The 22,378-nt window shown below is 42.7% G+C and overlaps 1 protein-coding gene across 6 annotated transcripts in view; it reads right to left on the bottom strand.

Annotated features, from left to right (window-relative positions):
* The window catches only part of INPP5B (inositol polyphosphate-5-phosphatase B), a 111,228-nt gene that overhangs the window by 18,427 nt on the left and 70,423 nt on the right, over window positions 1–22,378 (bottom strand). For all 6 annotated transcript variants that reach the window (XM_066574790.1, XM_066574792.1, XM_066574794.1 and 3 more), the window contains 7 exons: window positions 21,922–22,023; window positions 20,437–20,551; window positions 12,889–13,005; window positions 11,460–11,647; window positions 10,598–10,709; window positions 8,423–8,532; window positions 6,596–6,731 (listed from right to left, as the gene is read on the bottom strand). In XM_066574790.1, the coding sequence (XP_066430887.1) occupies window positions 6,596–6,731; window positions 8,423–8,532; window positions 10,598–10,709; window positions 11,460–11,647; window positions 12,889–13,005; window positions 20,437–20,551; window positions 21,922–22,023 (880 nt within the window). The remainder of the gene's footprint in view (window positions 1–6,595; window positions 6,732–8,422; window positions 8,533–10,597; window positions 10,710–11,459; window positions 11,648–12,888; window positions 13,006–20,436; window positions 20,552–21,921; window positions 22,024–22,378) is intronic.

Below are 22,378 nucleotides of genomic sequence, written 5' to 3'. Positions count from 1 at the left end.
TAAAAATCTATTCACATGCAGTGTGGCTTTATAACGCCAGGGGAAGCCTAGGGTGGCAGTACCAATGTAGTTCACTTTTTGAAGTGCAGAGCAACCCGCCGAACTATCAGGCATCATTAATAGGTTGCTGGTCTGCTTGGTGAACTACATGTATCAGAAGGTCTGCCACTTTGTATCCGCTCTGTGTGGGAGTATATGCCAAGCAGCTACCCCCCCTCTATATTAAGAGGTTGTGTGAGTGGCGGTCTCATCAAGTGTCCCTCACAGGTGTAAATAGCTCCCTCATTTGGTAGTCTGCTACCTGCATGATGAGAGGATGCAGCTATCTGCCCTCCTTAGTCAGTAAGTACAGTATATGGCCATGTTCTGAGATTAATAACCTGAAATGACTGGTAACCTCTCATGCCATACAGTTTGGTAGTAAGGCCTTGTAGTCCACCATCTTTAGAGATCTCGAAGAATCCTTGAAAGAGCAGAGGCAGCCGAGCTGCAGCTACCTCCTCCAACCTATTTTATGGACAGGAACTGAGAAGGTGGAGGGTATGCCCGCCTTTACAGAGCGCATATATATTACTCCCCAAATCCGCACCATTTGCAACCTGATTGGTTGTTTGGATTTACTCATTCCCGGTGATTGCTTATTTGGGATGGCTGATTCACGGTGATTGGTTCTTTGGTTTGGCTCGTGTAGAAGTGGGGAGTAAAAGGCTAATATGCCTATAGAGCTCTGGGAGGTTCCCGTTTCCTGTCTGGATGGGAGGCGGGCTCTCGCTGGTGCGGTCAATGGCATAAGGGAAAAAAATATTTCATACTAATTTAACCGTCCCTGGGGGCCCAATAAAGTGGAGGGGCTACCATCATTAGCTTTCATGTTCTAATGTATAAAATATATGAAAGGGGGTTAACCGTGAACAGTCAGCTCCTATTAAACCTATTGTGTCCATTCAAACAAAGGCACAAGGACATACGTTCACATTATACACATACACAGTACTGCTACATGCATATTGTACATGTGGACAACACAGCTCTGCATCATTCACATACAGCTCTACTACATGTGCGCACACAGCACTGCTAAATACATACACACACAACTGGCATGTTAAAACACTGATATTACCACCAAATCCCCACAAGTGTAGTAATACATGACCCTCTCTAGCTGCTTCCTGGTCACATGGTTATGACATCAAAGATGCTGCTGCTACTGCAAGACCTTTGATCTTGGTTATGTTCTGTCCCTGTTCGTACAGAAGAGGACCTTCACCCCGAGGCACATATGCTGGACAGGACTGCTCCTGCTCTGAAATGAGCAGGCAGGGAGAGGCAGGAATGTTCAGCTGCAGTACGATCAATTAGCACACTGCTGGATCATTAAAGCAGTGGTCAGGGGTCTCTGGATCGATCAGACCCCCCTGCCTCTGGACGATAAGGTGCAGGCACTTTGCAGCAAGATTTCATCTTGCTGAAAACGGCATCTTTTAGTCAAAAGCAAAACGGCATATGGTTAATGCTTCTCTAAAATCAAATTAGTCTTTTTCCTTTTAAATAAGATCCCCACAAAAATGTTTTTAAAAATAATATACTGAGGGCTAATGCTCACGGCGAGGTTTCTGAAGCACAGCAGAAGTATCGCGTGAATATGCGGCCCCGCCCTCCGCTGGCAGCGCCAACTGACACTGCCGCAGTGTCATGCATTGTACTGCGCATGCGTGCCAGTCCTCCATGCGGGACGCGTACACCTTACAAGCTGGGGTTATGGACTGAAAGTAGGTGAGCCGCTGAGTTCAGGGATGTAAGTTTATACTTGGCATCTCCCCGATGTGAGCGTTTAAAACAGCCACTCAATGCATTGAGCAGCACGCCAAGTAGTCCACCCATTATATGATTAGAAGTGGAGGACTACTTAGCACACCGCGTGGCGGATTTCAGTGCTCTCACCAGGGTAGTGATGGGGGAGGAGAGTATAACACTACTGCAAACTATGTGGATAAGCTACTTTTGCTCATGATTTTAGCGCACAGGGCTAAAAGTAACTGACAGGCTTTTTAAAAATATTAATGATGATGATATTCTGACCTGCGCAATGCTTCTCTCACGGTTAAGAGGAAAACTTTGTCTTGCAACAGTTGACAGAATAGGTGTAAAATATCTTATTAGATAACTTCATCAATATATCATGTAGCTTAATCCATGGTCTAAGGGTTTACTGCAGCTAAAGGGAGGGGGAGTCCACATGAACCTGTCCTCACCCTCCTCCCCAAATGATTTGCCAAGTACCTTGGATAGAAAATATAATACGGTTTTGCTTTTCAGTTCCCTGCCTATTTACATATCCAGTTTGGCTCTTTTGATCTTTAATGTCTCTTTTGAGGAGTTCTCTCTTATCTAGGATGCCTTGATATCTTGCATTTGTACCTACTTTTATCACTTTAAATAAACATGACTGTTTACACTCATTGTCAAAAAAAAAGAAAAAACAGAAATCAGGCACCTTGGAGTTGTCTGAATCAAATGAAACTTTGTATGTGCGATTGTCACACTGATATGTGATAACACTATCTGAGCAAAAGGATCATTACAAAAAAACTGCCCCCTTGAGGGGAGGGGAAGTTCTTGTACGCCGTTTGGCCGCCTCTAGCTTGGATTCAAGATGTGATACGGACGGGCATACAGGTTCTGTATTGTATCCTCAGCATATCAGTCCATATTTGCTGTAACTGAGCTTCTAGATAGTGCAAACTTGTATGCTGTTGAAGTTGGCATCCCAGACGGTCCCATACATGTTCTATTGGCGATAAATCAGGCAACTGGGAAGGCCGTGGAAGTGTGACAATGTTGTGGGGACATTCCTGCGATACCCTTACTGTGTGCGGCCAAGCATTATCATGGTGGACAATGCCTCTTGGAAACCGCCATGAGAGGAACACGTGGCTGCAGGAGGTCCTGAACATATCACTGAGCTGTCATTGTCCCTTGTACCACTACTAGTGGTGACCGACTGTCATATGCAATGGACCCCCAGACCATCACAGCAGCGGTGGGAGCAATGTGCCAATCTACAGCAAAGGCAGCACTAAGCCGCTCACCCCTAGGTCTCTAGACACGAACACGGCAGTCGTTGGTGCCAACACTAAATCTGGATTTATCGCTGAAGGCAACCTAGTTCCACTCCACAACAGTCCAGTTTGGTCAGTCATTCACAACACCACTGCAAATCAGAGGTGACTGTGGGTGTCAAAGGCAGTAGATGTAATGGGTGCTGTGAGACCAAATGTACTTTAGCCAAGCGCCTGGAGATGGTTCAGACAGACACAGGGGCCTGTAATAATAGTGCCACCTGTCTCTGGATAGCAGAGAACTAAACAGTTGGAGGTGCTTGTCGGATGATCCTCTCTACTGATGGTCTGTTAAGGTTGTCCGGAGCCTGATCGCCTTATGTGTGAGCCCTTGTGTATGAACTGGTCCCGACACCTCCTAACAGTCTGGTCAGAACAGCCCAGGTGGTGGGCAATTCGTCGATACGACTATTCAGCTTCTCGTATTCAAATGCGCCCCCTCTAAAATTCTGTTAACTGGGCGAAATCTCTTCGATTGTGCTGTACAGGTGTCTAGTGGTCAACAAGTTCTACACACGTGGAAAAACAGGTCCTATACATGCAAGTAGTCTCAGAGAGGGGTTTTATAGGCCAAGGATGGAACCACTTTTAGGGCCTCAAGTGGCAAGACCCTTCATCTAATCATGCCACCACTATAATCATTTGCATATCGGCCTGAGATGTAACTGCATGCAGTTTTGCAGCAAAACAACAACTTCTAGGTGTTTGATTTTTTTTAACAGTGCATTTGGCCTATGTGTATGTGAAGCCATTCATTCTCGCCGTGGAACTCACTATAAAACAAACAGCCCTGCTATCTCCGTCCTTACCGTGTTCTGGCTATTTCATTTAGCTATTAGCAAAGTGAGATTTCAGACTTCAAGCATTTATTGTATTCACAGAAAATGTCAAATCTTTAACCCCTTAAGGACATGGCCTATTTTGGCGATTTTTGGTATTTTTTCATCTCCATTTTTCAAAAGCCATAACTTTATTTTTCCGTCGACGCGGCCGTATGAGTTTTTATTGGTACCATTTTTGGTTACATAAACTACATTGTAAAACTACTTATTTTTTTTATGATCGTAGGGAGAGAAAACGCATCAATTCTGCCAGAGAGTTTTTTTTAAAAAAGCGTTAATTATGCAGCATAAATGACACACTACATTTTTTTCTACGGTAAGGTACGGTTACAACGATACCAAAATTCTTATTTTTTTTAGTTTTTTTCCACTTTTCCACAATAAAAACCCTTTTTTGGAAATTATTTTTTTTCTAAACTCACTGCATTCAAAGTCCTATAACTTTATTATTTTTCCATGGACAGAGCTCTGAGGGCTTATTTTTTGCGAGACGAGCTGTAGTTTTTATTGGTACCATTTTGGGTTACACTCATTTTTTTGATCACTTTTATTGCGTTTTTTGGGAGGCAAAATGCTAAAAATTAGCATTTTGCCTCAGTTTTTTTAGCATTTCTTTTTTAAACGTTTTTTGCCGTGCAAGATAAAAAAAGTGTGTTCAATTTATTGTACGCATCGTTAGACGCGTCGATACCAAATATGTGGGATTTTAAATTTTACATTTTTTTAATGCGAATATAAGAAAAAAGCATAAAAAAGGTTTTTTTAAACATTTATTTTTCTCTTTTTACACAATCTGTGTCCCTCTGAGGGACTTACACAGCAGGACTGAAGATCGCTACGATAAGGCATGGCAGGACTTCTCTCCTGCCATGCATTATCGCTTACTATAGCAATCACAGGCTATGGCAATACAGGACACCGGTATCTGGTGTCCTGTTGCCATAGCAACCAGCCAGGCTCTCGCGATATCGCGAGAGCCAGCCGGAGTCACAGAGGGAGCGCGCTATATAGATCTACATCGATCATGGCAGGGAAGGGGTTAACAGCGGGGGGGGGGGGGCGCATCGGGAGGCCGGCTACTAGCGAAAGCCGGCTCCCGCTGCGGGATAGCGCTAGATCTGCTATGATCTCTCGCTATCCCTATGACGTAAGGGTACGTCATTTTGCGGGATATACCCCGCTCCGATGATGTACCCTTACGTCATGGGGCGGGAAGGGGTTAATAGGTGGAATCCTAATTCTACTTGATTGTGTGTTTTAGACTTCAAACATGAGAGAACACAAATGTCCTCCATTCTGTCCTTTCATGTATGTAGCCGCTGGTAGTCTTGCTTTGCAGAGCAGGCATCATAGAACTCCCATGGCACATCACTGTATGTAGTGACTTCCACTGATCATTAGTACAAAGTGGCATTTTAGTCAGTAGTTGACCATACGGTCTCAAAAAAAAAAAAAGCAGCACAGTTTTCTAAGTACCCCCACCACTTCGACTGCTATGACCTATGACCACTGCATAACATTAGAATGAACTGACTGCAGTGATCAGACATTGATGGCATCCAATCATCAGGCTAGGTCATCAATAGTTGATAGGCCGGAGTCAGTTGCTCGGGACCCCGACCAATCAGCTGAGCGGGCGCATTCTGTCAGTGCCATAAAAACAGAGGTTGGAGTGGAAGCCTCCATGACAACCTCTGTGTAGTAGCCAGCACTTGAAACTGTAGGCACGGCTCGCATTGTAATCAATGGGAGCCGTGCCTGCAGTTACAAGCGCTGGCCAGAACACTGAGGTTGGCACAGAGACTTCCACTCTGACCTCTATATTTGCGGCAATGACAGAATGTGCCCGCTCAGCTGATCGGTCGGGGTCCCGGGCGACTGACTCCGGCTGATTAACTATCAATGACCTATCCTAAGGATAGGTCATTAAATAATATTTCCCTGGAAAACCGCTTTAACTCTAAGGCCTCATGTCCACGGGCAAAAGAAGAATTAAAATCCGCAGCAGATTTTAACTCTTCTCCTGCCCACGGATCCGCATCCCATAGGGATGCATTGACCACCCGCGGGTAGATAAATACCCGCGGATGGTCAATAAAAGTGATTTAAAAAAAAAAATGGAGCATGAAAAAATCTGGACCATGCTCCATTTTCGTGCGGGGCTCCCGCGGGCTTCTATTGAAGCCTATGGAAGCCGTCCGGATCCGCGGGAGACAAAAAAAAAAGAAATAAATAAAAAATCAGATTTTACTCACCCGTTCCGTTTCTTCTCTTCGCCGCGGCGCCATCTTCTCTCAGTCGCGGCCGGATCATTTTGCTTCGGGCCGGCGCATGCGCGGGGCACGTCACCGACGTCATCCTGCGCATCCGCCGGGCCGAAGAAAGAAGATCCGTCCGCGACGCAGAGAAGATGACGCCGCAGCGAAGGAAGGATCCGGAGCGTGCGGGAGGTGAGTTAATTCTGATTTATTCTTATTTTCATCCCTCATGTCCGCGGGGCAGGAGGGACCCGCTGCAGATTCTCCATGGAGAACCCGTAGCGGGCCTGATTTTCCCCGTGGACATGAGGCCTAAGAGGATTTTAGCAGTTGCTTGGATCTCCAGAACAAGGTACACAAATGAATTACTTACTCCAATTTTAAAAACAGAGTTGACTGGTTTGTGGTCACTTGTTTTTAAAGACATGACACTTTGATAGTCAAGCTGTGTTACATGTTTGCCTTTCCAAAGGATGCGATCACACCAGGCAGGCGCACGGCATTTTTCACTACAGAAAAAAAAAAAAATGTCAGCACATTGATATAATTACAACAGGCCAACCAAGAAAACAATCTAAAGAAACCATATTAACCCCTTTGTGACTATCCATATGGGTTTTTACAGTAGTCACCAAGAGTTTGTCAACACAAGCGTATTTTCTGTCCCTTTATGGCCTATGAGGTTATACAAGAGCGATTTTTCACATGGACCGCGAGGTGTTCCTCTAATCCTTGCCAATCCCTCAGTGACCGGGCATCTGTTTACCAAATAGAAAGGGTTTACTGATGGGTGCCATGGTAGCCAGAGACCTCCGCATCTGCTATAAACTGAAGCCTTTTAGGCTGCATCTTTTAGGAATAATACACTGCTCCACACGACTGTGCATGTGATCATTCAGTTGCTTACAAGTCTCCTTGTGGCTTTAACAAAAAAAAAAAAACAACCCCCCCCCCCCCCCACACACACACACACACACACACACACACACACACACACACACACACACACACACACACACACACCAAGTTGAAAACAAATATCCACATTTTTTTCCCTGCATTTCTTTTTTTTCCCTTTCAACATGGGAAAAAAGTGTAAACCTGCAGAACACATGATACAGTAACACATTTGTAATGACCTGCACTATATAAAGAATGTTATTTATCCAGTAATGTGACAACACCCTCACCACCCCACCCCCAAAAGCCAGAATTACTTTTTCCATCATCTCCCACAAAACGCTGTTTAAAAAAAAAAAAAAGAAAAAAAGAATGAAAAAGCTTCAGGTACCCCAATATGTTATCAAGGAACACTACAGCTCGTACCGCTAAGAATTAGCCCTTCTACAACTTCATTGAACATCTAAAGATATGTGTGTGTAAATAATAATATATAAATACACACACACACACACACGGTAATTATAGCAAAAATGGATAATTACTGCAGGAAAAAGAAGACAGCACTCCTTAATGGATAATGCCAACACAGAGGAACAGCTGGTGATCTGCTCAGCCTGATTAAACTGTGCAGTGCAAGCTTAAGCTTAGCGTCGCACTTGCAATCTCAAGCGCTCCCTTTAAAATAAATGCGACAGTGGTGCCCATATGCAACTATTGCTCTCACTTTAGAGCTCTGTTTGTCAGGATGTGGGGATCCCAATGGGACCTGCACTGATCTGAAAGTTGCTCTTTATCTTGTGGATAGGGGATAACTTTTTATGATGCAACCCCTTTAAAGTCTCAAATTCACTGCTGCACAGTCCTTAAGGGGTTAATAGAGTAACGATTGTTTTAGGATAGCTTCACACACAGGTTTTCGTGGTAGTTTTTCATAGTGCTGTTTTCTTCCAAGATAAGGCCAGGAATGGATTCCAAAAGGAATGGCTTATAGAAGGGAATGACTTCTACGTCTGTCCTTTTGGATCCATTTCTGGTGGAGACAGCACCATGAGACCACAAAGACCTGCTGTAATTCCCCAAGTGGAGCATTGTGAGCAGATGCAACACGTGCTCGCGTGTCAAACAGGATCATGGAACCTCTGTTCTCATGATAGGTGATGATTTCCACCCCGTGTATGTACCATGAATGCTTCACAAGGGAATACCCATTAAATGTTAACCAAATCATGTATATCTCTTCAGAATAGAAGCAATTGACTTAATGTATTCATTCTTTGTTCATTTTTCCATTGCCTACCTTGTATCCCACTCATCAGAACCGGTGTCATACTTGTAAGTAGGATGAAATTGTATTTCTCCCTCTGTAAAACCGTCAAACACTGTCTTTTCATCCATCTGCTGTTTCAGCTAAACAGATAATATGGGATGTTAAGATTTCAGAACATTACCGTATGTCTAAGGCCTCATGCACACAGGAACACACAGATTCCCTGTGGGAAATCCCGCACAGAATCTTCCCGTGCCCGCTGCCTGTGACCCTGCGTACCTGTGAGATGATCTTTTCTTCTGTATGCAGTGTGTGCCAGAGCGCTGGCACACATGCGCAGTACAGATTTCTCAGCGCCGTCGCTTAGGCGATGACGCGGATTTGCAACGATCATTGCAGAAGTGCCACGGCAGCTTCCATTGACTTCAATGGAAGCCATCCACGCGTACCCGGTCTAAAAAGAGAGTATGCTGCCATTATATTTCGGTATATAGCGGCCACAAATAAAATCCACTGGTGTGCTTGGAGAGAGGAATCTCCACACACATCAATGGGCACTTTGAGCAGCGCATCTCCAGCGCCTGTTGACAAACGCGGAATCCGCTGCTCAATTTGCCCCGTGTGCATGAGGCATTACATAATATTCAATTTATGTATTTAGAAGACAGAAAAAAAAAAAAAACACACTTATTTTCAGACGTAACTGTCACTAAGAGTCAGTTCAATAATGCGTATTGCCCCACAAATTGCCAGTTAACGTTTTTTCCTTTCAATTAGAAGCAGAGGAACTAGAAGTAGTAACATATGAAATATTTGTTTCTGAAAGGAAAAAAAAGGTGGTGTTTTTTTATTTTTTTCTATTCAATAAATTTATTTTTTGTGCGTTTCAGGCCCACCAGTAAAACTTGCAATTCTTTGGTGACACTGACAGGCAGCCTATAAGGGCTCAGAGTTATACTCGATCCAGGATTTTGCAGAGGAATGTCAGCTGACACCAGCTGCGGATGCCACACCATACTAGTACACCCTAATGCAGAAAGTACCAGCTCCTATGTGTATTGCAGTGCAGAGTAGAAAAGGGTTTAAAAAAAAACAAAAAACATTTTTTTTTAACTTAAGATTTTTTTTATTTTAAAAAACTTAAATTTTTACGCTGTATTTTTTTTAGGCCCCATAGGGGATTTGAGCTTGCAATCACTTGATTGCTTTTACCATATACTGGAACACTTTTGTATTGCAGTACAGTATATACCGTGTTTCCCCCGAAAGTAAGACAGTGTCTTACTTTCTTTTTATCCCCAAAAGCCCCACTATGTCTTACTTTCGGGGTATGTCTTATAATAAAAAAAAAATCATTACTCACCTCCCCCGGCGTTCTGTCGCGCTCCGGCAGGATGTCGCTCGCTCCTCGTCCCCGGCGCAGCATTGCTTTCTGAATGCGGGGCTTGAAATCCCCGCCTCCAGAAAGCTAATACACACGCCGTCAGCCAGTTACAGCCATTCAATGACAGCATTGAATGGCTGTGATTGGCTGAAGGCGCACGTGGCTTCAGCCAATCACACTATTCAATGACATCATTGAATGGGTGTGATTGGCTGAAGCCACGTGCGCCTTCAGCCAATCACAGCCATTCAATGATGTCATTGAATAGTGTGATTGGCTGAAGCCACGTGCGCCTTCAGCCAATCACAGCCATTCTGTAACTGGCTGACGGCGTGTGTATTAGCTTTCTGGAGGCGGGGATTTCAAGCCCCCGCATTCAGAAAGCAATGCTGCGCCAGGGACGAGGAGCGAGCGACATCCTGCCGGAGCGCGACAGAACGCCGGGGGAGGTGAGTAATGATTTTTTTTTTCTACGGTATGTCTTACTTTCGGGGTACGGCTTACATTGGCCGACCCCCCTGACACCCCCGATACGTCTTACAATCGGGGGTGTCTTACTATCGGGGAAACACGGTAGTACTTTTTAATTGTTGCCTATTAGGCTATACCACAGATAGAGCTTAATAGGCATCTATCAATGGCAGCATGGGAATCCTTCACTAGGCCCCATGCTACCATGCCAATCCTGGGCGCCCTGGGTTCATACAGCGAGGGTGAGGGTGGGAGAGCCAAGATGCAGCCGTCAGTATCCATGAAAGTTTCACAATTACAACAGAAATTCCAAATGCTACAAACTACGGAAGACAGTCCTAAACGCATACCTGATCAAGCATGTACAGTTCTTTGTAGTCCTTGCATTCAATGAGTTTCTTAGCTCTCTCCATGTCAATGTCCTTCAATCTGTAGTTTAGATCACCAAGCCACAATACAACACTGTAAAATGGAAGTAGTGTTGTGTCATATTGTAATGCAATTCCAATAATGAGAAGTATATACTTTGCAAAGTAAGGGCAAAAGTTGAGACTTTTTTCTGTCCTGCCTGTTAAAGGGTGGTGCCAGGGATCTCAAATGTGAAAGCTACTGTCTGAAGTTTAGCACCAATGGCAGTGAATGAAGAAACAGGAGAAAAAAAGGCCAAAAACACTTGCCTGCAGCGTCTCTGGCCATCGGTTCTAAGCTTAGTCAGAGACTTAAACAAAAAGGGTAATACTACTGTACAAGTACAATATGCTACTTGCAAACATTTCCTGGTTGCACCTGAGTGTCTGCTTACTTTTGAAGCATTAACCCTTTCCAATCCACTGTCTGACGTCTTCCTACATTCTGATTGAAGCTTGTACAGCTCCAATGTCAGAAGACGTCCGACAGGGTATTCTTACCGTCTATTGCCAGCCACTCCGCTGTCGGAGCCTCTCTGGTGTACACACATTGGCTTTAGCCAGCTGACGGCACCGTTGTATAACAGCAAAAAGAGAAAGCCTTTTAGGAAACCCTGAATCCAAAATTGGATTGGAAAGGGTTAAAGCTGAAAAAATAAAATTCTGGCTAATAAAGCAAACCATTTTATGATCAATAACAATTTTTCTGACCAGTTGAGCAGCAGGAACCAATAATTCATGTTTAAGTTTTCTTTTGAACTGTAATAACTAATCCCCACCAGAAGTCATATTGCGAGACACCTACTCATGCTTGTGAATTGTCAGGGGTGACAGTGTTGGGTCCACCTGTGGAAACTGCATCCTGGAGCAAATGTCTCTGAAATCCTGGTTCCTCCTCTCATATTCATCCACATGCGCAGCCAGATGGGAGTTGACAACACAAATGTGAGTGTTGTGGAACCGGAAACGTATTGCCACACCTCCTTTGTTACCCTGCAAAGAATACAATGTGGGAGCCACTTACCACCATTCAACGCTATGCTAGCTTGAAGTAAACTGGCAAACCAACAAATGCATCACTTTTAAAGGCAATTTCATTAAATTGTGACATTCGATTTTCATTTTAACTATAGACCTATAACTTTAAAAAAAAGTTGCAAGAGTTGAAGAACTATCCAGTCCCTTTCCTGATGATGTGCTGATCTACAGATATTGCACTGCCCAACCCTCCACAGTTACTGGCTTTCAGCAGACAACCATTTTAATAATGCAATGAAGGGCGAAAAATAAAAAGTAACATGTCATGCCTGAGAACGATTGCCATTAAAGAAAAAAGGTGGAACAGCGCACCAAATTGAAATGCTGAACTATTTCTTGCATCCATATAAATCAATACTGCTGGTATACAGAGCCATATTGGTATGCAGCATTTCACATAGATGTGCCCACCAGATAAAATTCGCAGAGGCAGCAGTGCGTCTATATTGCCCACCACATGAATAAATACATCACGGACTAGAAGATGATAGAGGCCTGGCCAAGGCTCAGAGATGCCCAAAGATATGGGAAGACGTTATGCACGAGTCTCAATAGCTGGAAACACACACAGATTTTTCTTGCATCTCGGAGCCCCTATCTTCCAGTCTCTAAACCAGCAGTACTGATTTATCTGTATTCCATACTTCAGCATCTCAATTTGGTGTGTTGTTCCACCTCTCTTAAACCTTATGGATAGTAGTAAACCCATTAGGAACTGGGATCCATGAGCTAAGTGGCCTGAACACTTGTACAGTTCTACATTTTGTAATGGAAAATTAACCCTTTCCAATCCACTGTCTGACATCTAAAGACATTATGATTTAAGGCTGCACAGCTCCGATGTTGGAAGACGTCCGTTGGGGTTCTCTTACTGTATATTGCCAGCCTCTCTGCTGTCGGAGCCTATCCAAACGTTTCACCTCATGCAGTACTGGCTTTAGCCAGCATATAGCGCCGTTGTGTAATGGCAGCAAAAGAGTAAGGCCCCCAGGAAAATCTGAATACAAATTGGATTGGAAAGGGTTAATATATGAACCTATTCTAAAGTTTTCAAAGTTACATATACACAGCAATTCTATATTATACAGTTACAGTATCGGATGTTGGATTGCTAGAAAAACCCTCGATAGGATCACAGATGTTGTTCCACTAACAGAAAAAAATAATATACATTTTTAAATCCACCATGAACTCACCATCCTTCCCATGATTCCTGTGCCAACAGTCTCTGCTTCCACCTCTGAGACATGACGTGCCAGATCCTTCTTAACATATAGCAGCAGCATTATCCCAACAAGTCGGATCAACTTAATCTACAAACAAATTGCAGAGTAGCAGTTACATATTACTGGCGACATTTCTGAATAATCCACTTCTTACAGTCATTTAACCCTTTCCAATCCAATTTGTATCCTGGTTTTCCTTGGGGGGGCTTACTCTTTTTCTGCAGTTATACAACAGCGCTACATGCTGGCTAAAGCCAGTACTGCATGAGGTGACACGTTGGATAGGCTCCGACAGCAGAGCGGCTGGCAATTTATAGTAAGAGAACCCCGATGGATGTCTTCCAATATCGGAGCTGTACAGCCTTAAATCATAATGTCTTCAGATGTCAGACAGTGGATTGGAAAGGGTTAATTTCAAATCTCGCTCGCAGACAGGTGCTAAAGTAACAAGGGAAATTCTTCTAAAACACTTTCTTCACACGAGGTATACATGGTTGCTGCAGATTTTCTGCATGGAATATTCTATTTTCCACTGTGGATAATATTACGTGTGCTCAGTTCAAGAGGACCTGCCACCATAGATGGTCCTATAGGAAGTGAGGAAGGAGTAGGAACCTTCTCCTTAATCCGACACAGCCAGACCTCAAATTGTGAGGTAGAACCACTGGCGGGGACAATGGGTACAATTGTTCCAGTCCCCATTCAAGAGCAAGGACTGGGTTATCTAGCAGGGAAGCCAAAGGGTTCATAAGTCAAAAAACCTTATATACATTTTTTTATTTTAGATTTAAAATGGAAACCATTGGATGTATAGTTTCTTTGATGGATACCAACCTTATTGATGTGCACCATTGATCTTAAAGACGCCCATTATATTCCTATTGATTCTGAATATCAAAAACATGTGAGATTTGCCATTATACTTTGGATTACCTTTTGGCATACCTACTGCAACCAGAGCATTTCCAAAAGTGGTAGTAGAGATGGTTGCTCACAGTAGGAAGAAGGGAATTACGGTGATCCTCTATTTGGAGAATTTCCTAATCGTAATAAAATTTATTGGAAATTATCAATTACCACTTGGAACAGGTATTGTCTGTTTGCTCCAAGAAACTCGCATGAGATTTGTGCATTGAGACGTGCGAATATGAACTGCTTTTTTTTTTGAATGGAGTCATATACAGGAGCAATGTTTTCCATCTTTTCGCATTCCTCAGAATGCATCGCCCATTGATATCAATGGGACCTTTAATGCACCACATGACTCTCGCATACCATGCAATGTATAGCTATAGGACAGTTCAGCAGTGTGGAGAACTTTATGGATGACAGTTTGTTGTATTCTATAGTCCACAGGCAACCAGTCCAGTGGCCGACACAGGGCAGATGCATCAATGAAGTGCTTACTACAATTATTCGTCTAATAGTCCAGTGTACATTGCGCCTTTACTTTATATACACAACCACCTTCATGTAACTTTGCAATAAAAACAGTGGTTTTAAGAAAAATAAAATTGTATGAAAATTCAAATTTGCAACTAAAATGTGTACTCGAGTGGCTCTCTTAAGCAGACAAAATGTACTTTGCAACAAAAAAAAAAAAGAAAAGTAGTTGATACATACCATAGGTCTACATTCACCAGTGTGGTTGTCAAGAAATTGCTGCCTTCGTTCAATACTGTTTTAACTCCATTTTAGGCAGATTTTCTGTTCAATAGAGATCTGTGTTCTCACTCCCGTCGTTTACGAGGAGACCTTATTGCGTAGGCATACACCCCTGGGTTCTAAAGTGGTTTAAGGAATGTGATTGATAGACCATTGGTACTTCTATTTAAGGAATCTATAGCTACAGGGTCTGTTCTGTAGGATTGGCGCCAATATTTAAAAGGGGGTCAAAATGTGAAGCTATAGACTGGTAAATCAATCTTCTGTTGTGGGTTAAAGAGCCAAAGTATTTCTAAGATAGGCTATCCTGGAATACCTCGATGAAAATAGTCATAAAACTCCACACCAGCGTGGGTTTAAGACAGATCGATTCTGTCAAACCAATCCTTTCAGCTTCTACAAGAAGCCAAGTTTTAAACCGCACCAGAGTCATTAAAGAAAGGGAAAAATAAAAGGTGACGACTTCCAAAGTGTTTGCTACTCTACTGCATGAAAGGTTGGTATGTAAAGTGAGAATGCTTTGCCTGTGGAAAAAAGTGAGTATGTGGGTAACTGGCTCAGTGATGTACCATTTATAACCCTCTGCTTTCTGATTGGGTCACCATTACTAATGGGGTACTACAGGGGGCAGTACTGAGCCCTATTCTCTTTAACCCCTTATGGCATGGCCTATTTTGGCGTTGAGGACCAAGCAATTTTTGGTAGATTTTCATCTCCATTTTTCAAAAGCCATAACTTTTTTATTTTTCCGTCGATGCGGCCGTATGAGGGCTTGTTTTTTGCGTGGCGAACTGTAGTTTTTAAAATCAGTGCCATTTTGGGTACATAGACTACATTGTACAACTTTTAGCTTTTTTTTTTTTTTTTTTTTTTTTATGAACGCAGGGAGAGAAAACCCATCAATTCTGACATTTTTTATTCTAAAGCGTTAATTATGCAGCATAAATTACAACATTTTTTTCTGCGGGTCGGTACGATTACAGTAATACCAAAATTCTTATTTTTTTTAGGTTTTTCCACTTTTCTGCAATAAAAACTCTTTTTGGAAATCTTTTTTTTCCCCTAAATCACTGCATTCAAAGTGCTATAACTTTTTTATTTTTCCATGGACAACGCTCTATAAGGGCTTATTTTTTGCGAGACGAGCTGTAGTTTTTATTGGTACCATGTTGGGGTACATACAGCTTTTTCAAAATCACTTTTATAGCCTTTTTTGGGAGTCAAAATGCTAAAAATTAGAATTTTGTCTTAGTTTTTTTTTACGCTTTTTGCAGTGCAGGATAAAAAGCGTGTTCGATTTATTGTATGGGTCTTTACAGACACAACGATACCAAATATGCGGTTTGTTGTTTTTTTCTATGCTAAGAAAAAGCATAACAAAGGGTGGTTTTTTTGCATTTTTTATTTTTGTACATTATTTAGATTTTTTATTTTTTTTTATACCATCTGTGTCCCTCTGAGGGACTTACACCATGCCACCGATGATCACTACGATAAGGCATAGCAGGACTTCTCTCCTGCAATGCCTTTTCGCTTATTACAGCAATCACAGACAATGGCCATACAGGACACCAGTATCTGGCGTCCTGTTGCCATGGCAACCAGCCAGGCTCTCTGTGATAGCATCGCGAGAGCCAGCTGAAGTCACAGAGGGAGCGCGCTCTCTCTGTGAACCCCTTTCCCTGCAGCTAACTACTTAGATTGCGTCAGGGAAGGGGTTAACAGCGGGGGGCACATCTCCGGTGCACCCCTGCTGTTGTAGCGGGAGGCCGGCTATCAGTGACAGCCCGCTCCCACTGCCGGATAGCGCGAGATCTGTCATGATCTTGCGCTATCCCTATGATGTAAGGGTACGCCATTTTGCGGGAAGTACCCTGCTCCCATGACATACCCTTACATCATGAGGAGGGAAGGAGTTTATATAGTTAACTTTATAGAAGGATTGCACAGTAAAATATCAATATTTGCAGTCAATGCAAAAACAGCAATTCACGCAAAAGAGGACAGGATAAAATCGGAGACTTGGGTAAAAGAAAAGGCAAATGAGGTTTAACACTGAAAATGTAAGGTTATCCGCATAGAGAGGGAAAATATGTCATCAGCACATACTAAATAGGAAAACCACTGACATAGTAAGAGGAATTTGGGGTTTTAGTTTTTACTGTAAACTAAACTACAGCAACCAGTGTCAGGCAGCTGCTGCCAAAGCACGTTGGATCATAGGAGTGCATCAAAAGAGGTCTAGGGGCACAGGGTGAGAACATTGTTCTTCCTCTTTACAAGTCACTGGTCAGACCACACATGGTATATTGTGGACAGAACAGCTCTCATCACCTATTGTTTTCAATGGGGCCAACACAGCATCACACAATGTGCAAGCTGCATGCGATATTTACCCACTGAAAATAACGGGAAACACTCCACGATCCTCCGCCCTGGCCGAAACCCACAGCGAAGGATTGCTACTTCCCCCAAAGTGATGTGACACGGTTTTAACACAAATTCTGTGCATCTCTGAAGTGTGTGTAATAGACATATATTCTATCTAGTTACTTTTATCAGGGGGAGTGCATACATCATGTCTGGCTACATCACTTTTTTTAAGGAAAAAAACACAAACAAAAAACAAGCTCTAAGGTCTCACGTCCACGGGGAAATTATATTGAGCAAATCCGCAAATCAGCATCCCATAGGAATGCATTAACCATCTACGGTTAATTAAATAGCTGCGGATGGTATTTTAAGTGATTTGCAGATTTCACGCGCAAGAATAAAAACGCGGCATGCTCCATTTTAACGCGGATCACGCGTGAGAGAGCTCCATCTCAATAGATCTCCCGCAAAAGAAAAAAAAAATACAATTCTAGTGCATCTGCAGCAGAAATACGCGTGGGCCTCATTTTCCCCGTGGACATGAGGCCTAAGGCTGGGTTCACACAGGGCGTATTCCCGTCAGAAATCTCGCGGTTTGGCCGCAGCAAAAACCGCGAGATTTCCGCCGGGAGAACCACCGCGGAAAAAGCCACGGCGGCTTTGAAGCGGCCCAGCCGCTCGCTTTTCCGTTGCAGCCGGCGCTCCATAGAGGAGAGAGCGGCCGCGACGAAAGTAAGCAATAAACAGAAATGCTGCATCTTTTGAAACCACAGCCGCGGTTTCAGCCGGACTTACCGCAGCGGATTGGCCGTCCCGTGTGGACGAGATTTCTGAGAAATCTCGTCCACATGGCTGGCTAATCCCGAGATTAGCGGCCGCGGGCGGATTTGCCGCGGCGAAATTCCGCGGCAAATCCGCCCTGTGTGAACCCAGCCTAAAAGTTTTGTATCACAGCAATTGTAGCTGCCCTGCCAGCTATGTTGACAAATATATATTTGAGAAAAAACAAACATTATGCCTCATGGATAGCAAGGATGAAGAAAGAAAGTGGCTGCGACTGGAAGAGATAAATTACTACACCGACAATATTCCAATCAGTGATGGTTCAGAGGTTCTTTGCAAACGGCTTCTTTAACCCCTTGAGGAAAGGCCTATTTTGGGCTTAAGGACACAATGATTTTTTGGCGGATTTTCTTCTCTATTTTTCAAAAGCCATAACTTTTTTATTTTTCTTTTGACACGGCCGTATAGGGGCTTGTTTTTTGCGTGGCGAACTGTAGTTTTTGATGGTACCATTTTTTTGGGTACATAGACTATATTGTAAAACTTTTATTATTTTTTTTATGATAACAGGGAGAGAAAACGCATCAATTCTGCCATAGATTTTTGTTTTTTTTTTAATGCAGCATAAATGACACAATCTATATTTTCTGCGAGTCGGTATAATTACAACGATACCAACATTCTTATATTTTTTTTTAGGTTTTTCCACTTTTCTGCAATAAAAACCCTTTTTTGGAAATTTTTTTTTCTATATCGCTGCATTCAAAGTCCTGTAACTTTTTTAATTTTCAATGTACGGAGCTCTATGAGGGCTTATTTTTTGCAAGACGAGCTGTAGTTTTTATTTGTGCCATTTTACGGCTTTTTTGATCACTTTTATTGCATTTTTAGGGAGGCAAAATGCTAAAAATTTGCATTTTGTCTGTTTTTTTTAACACTTTTTGCCGTACAAAATAAAGAGTGATTAACTTTGTACACGTCTTTACGAACACGACAATACCAAGTATGTGACATTTGAATTTTTTTTTTACCTTTTTTATGCTAATATGAGAAAAAGCATTTAAAAAAAAGGGGGGGGGGTACATTTTTCTTTTTTGTACATTAGATTTTTTTTACACTATCTATGTCCCTCTGAGGGACTTATCACAGCGATCATCAGTACAGTGTTGTAAGGCATGGCAGGACCTTATACAGCGATCCCAGGCACTGGCAACACAGGACACCAGTATCTGGCGTCCTGTTGCCATGGCAACGGGCCGGGCTCTCTGCGATTATATCGTGAGAGCCCGGCAACTTCACAGAGGGAGCACGCTCCCTCTGTGAATTCTTCCTATGCTGCGATCTATATACATCGCGGCAGGGAAGGGGTTAACAGCGGGGGGCGCATCTCCGATGGACCTCAGCTGCTGCAGCGGAAGGCCGGCTATGACTGACAGGCGGTTCCCACTGCGGGATAGCGGGAGATCAGCCATGATCTCGCACTATCCCTATGACGTATGGGTAAGTCATTTTGCAGGAAGTCATTTTGCAGGTTAAGGCCCATTTACACGGAGCGATGATCGCTAAAAGATCGCTCAAACGACAGTTTGAGTGACAGCTTTGAGCGATCATTTTGCATAAACTATTAAGTAGCTACTCAGCTACTTAAGAGCAATTAAGTGTGCAAATGAAGCCTTCACTAAAAGCAGTGAAAAGCCCGAGGGCCCTTATCTGCTTTCAGTTCCTTTGTTCTCCAATGGAAAACAATGCTATAAGCACTCCCCATGGAGAACTGCTGATAAGGCCAAATTACGATTTTTAGGTTGGCCTGAATTTAACAATCAGCTAGCAGTGCACGAAAAATGCACGATGGTCGTGCGTTTAGATGAAACGATTATCGCTCAAATGATTGCTTTTTAGCGATCATCGCTCCATGTAAATGGGCCTTAAGTTTCATAACCATCCTGATTTGTGAATACACTTCATATGTGCGTATATGTACTATGTATTATTAGGATCACTTGTGCACATTTTATAAATATATAGGAATTTGTTTTATAAGTTTTTGTGCATTAGGCTTTAAAAAAAAAAAAAGAACCCAACAGCAGAAAAATAGCTTTTAAAACCGCTGCCATAGTGTTATGCACACGAGACAAGCAGTGGACACATTGTGTACACAAAGAGATCCTTTAACTCAAGATGGTGCATTTGCATACTGGGTGCGCAACCATGCAATCAGCATGACCCGAAAGAAACCCAGGCTCTCCTACCGTTTGCCCCCCCCAACATATTGCTGTTAGCGCTAGTGGTGCTGAAATCTTGCGGGAGAAGAGGTCAGGTTTCTGCTGTGACCTGCTGACTCAGAGGGATGATGGCTCCGCCTGACGCAAGATGGCAAATTTGCAAAAGGCACGCAACCATTAAATTATGAATTTCTCCTGACACTAAAACGTTGTGTACAACCTGTGGCAGCGGTTTCACGCGGCGGAAATCTGGACATGGGAATTAGCCCTTAGGGCTCCTTGACACAGGCATATATGTGTGTGCAATAAGCAGAGAATAGAACCCATTGATCTCAATTAGTTCATATTTCTGCATTTTGTAAGGCGTAACAAATAATGCCCTTATTACATACGCACACTAGGTATTAATTTATTCTCAAATACAGAACAGCACGCTTTTGTTTTTGACACCTTGAATTAGTGATATTACTGGTACCTTTGCATATTTGGCTCCTGGGTGTAGCCCTTCAGAAACTGCTTTAAACCATTCTTCCTCCTTGGGTGTGTCATTGAAGAAAAATGCTTCCTTGCTTAAATCAAGCTCTTGAAATCTGGGTGGGAAAGGAAGTTTTGACATTACAATAACAGTTACAGTGAAAGTCTAGCCTGTAGAGATTACACAGGATGAAGAAGTTTTCTTTAAATCAAGTTCTAGGTGTAAAAACACATTAAAATATTGTGTTGCTTTATTTTCTCATCTATAAAATACAAACATCATGAAAGCTTTCATTGTTTGACACTGGCCACTGTGGCTCTTGGAGGGCCGACACTTGTTTTGTGGAGACTACACTCAGCCATCATGTCATCACAGGAGGGATAACAACAACAGATAACACAGGCTGACAATAGGCAATGGCACAACTCCTCCACAGGTCACACAACATGCCTAGAACACTCCCCCAGAAAGGCTGTGACCCAAACATTGCTGAACTATTGTTCACGGCTCAGACAATGTCTGCTCCTAGAATCATGGGGAAAATATACAAACAGAAGATAAAAAAAAAATCCAATCTAGTTTAAAACCAGTAAACTAAATGATACATTCACTCTAGGTTAGTATGGTCTTTTTAGCACTGCTTTTTTTGACCATCAACATGTCTTTTTGCAGCAGTCAACAAGGGGTCCTATACTGATACATACACGTTTCTATGGAGAAGTGGTTTTCACTTGCCAGGTATAGCAGGACCTCTCTACCATATCTGCTTCCTAGCAACAAGTTGTTATGCAGCTGGAGTCCTGACAATGACCACAAAACCTGCCTCTACAGGGGTCCATTAGGCTCTTCCAGAAGCAAGGTGCAATACACCGAAAATCAAAAGTATTGCAGTGTATTATATGAAATATTTATGTAAGCAACATAAGTCACCTGGCAGTAAAATATAAAGTGTAACAAAAATTTAAAAGACCCCTTTAAAAAGAAAAAGAAAATTCCCTGATCTCTCACACACACACACACACACACACACACACAATCTACAGACCTGTATAAAGTGTCCCTAAGGAGAGAGGTTAGCCCTCACGACTCACATCATAGGCCTCTCACTAGCCAAGCCAGGATCCTACTGTATACTGATGAGGGGCAAACACCCCGAAACAGCTGTCTGTGTATGGATTCTGGCATTGCTTTGCAGAAATGCTGACATCCAATAGGCGGCGCTGCAGGAGGTATTGTTCCATCTTCCCTATTTGCATATTACACAAAAAAACAGGTTGCGAAGCAAAGGCTCTTTAAAATATACATACATACTTCACTGCAGAGGATCTCATTAACTTTTAGGCAAAAAAGTGGCTTTTCAAAATCTCACTATGCCATGTGTGCCAAAAGTGTTCAGACGTAGTCAAGTTCATAATCACATTAACACATTTTTATAAAAAATGCAATTCTAACACCTAGCTATAGAAATAGCCTTGTATTACATACCCAATGCAATACACATCAGGTGGTTCAGGATCCACACTGAGCCAAGGTTGTAAGTTCTCTTTTGGCGATTGTCCATTGACATTGTAGGTTCCAACATAAAACCTGAAGATGAACATGTATAAAATGTTAAATGTCACACACACTACCCAGTTCCTCAATCTTCTTAATATACGGGGGAACGTATTCATGATCAAATATCTCATTTGGGCTAAAACTTTACATTTCTGAAACCATCAATACTCATTTAGAGTGTTTTTCCCCCCATTTTATCATTCATAATTTCTTTTAAAAGCAACCCTCCAACTCAGGTACTGACTTGCACATCATCAATTTTCACCTTCTATGAGAAATAGTCATTGTCGGAGTACGTAGCCGTTTCCCATAGACTCCTATTGGAGCCTATGAGAGCTGTCAAAAAAAGGGAAGGGGAGGGAGGTGGGAGGGAGTTTAGCAGCGG

This window comes from Eleutherodactylus coqui, chromosome 1 (assembly GCF_035609145.1).
Source record: "Eleutherodactylus coqui strain aEleCoq1 chromosome 1, aEleCoq1.hap1, whole genome shotgun sequence".
Classification (NCBI taxonomy): Eukaryota; Metazoa; Chordata; class Amphibia; order Anura; family Eleutherodactylidae; genus Eleutherodactylus; species Eleutherodactylus coqui.
The sequence above is the reverse complement of the archived record's forward strand: the minus strand, read 5'-3'. Positions and strand labels throughout refer to the sequence as shown.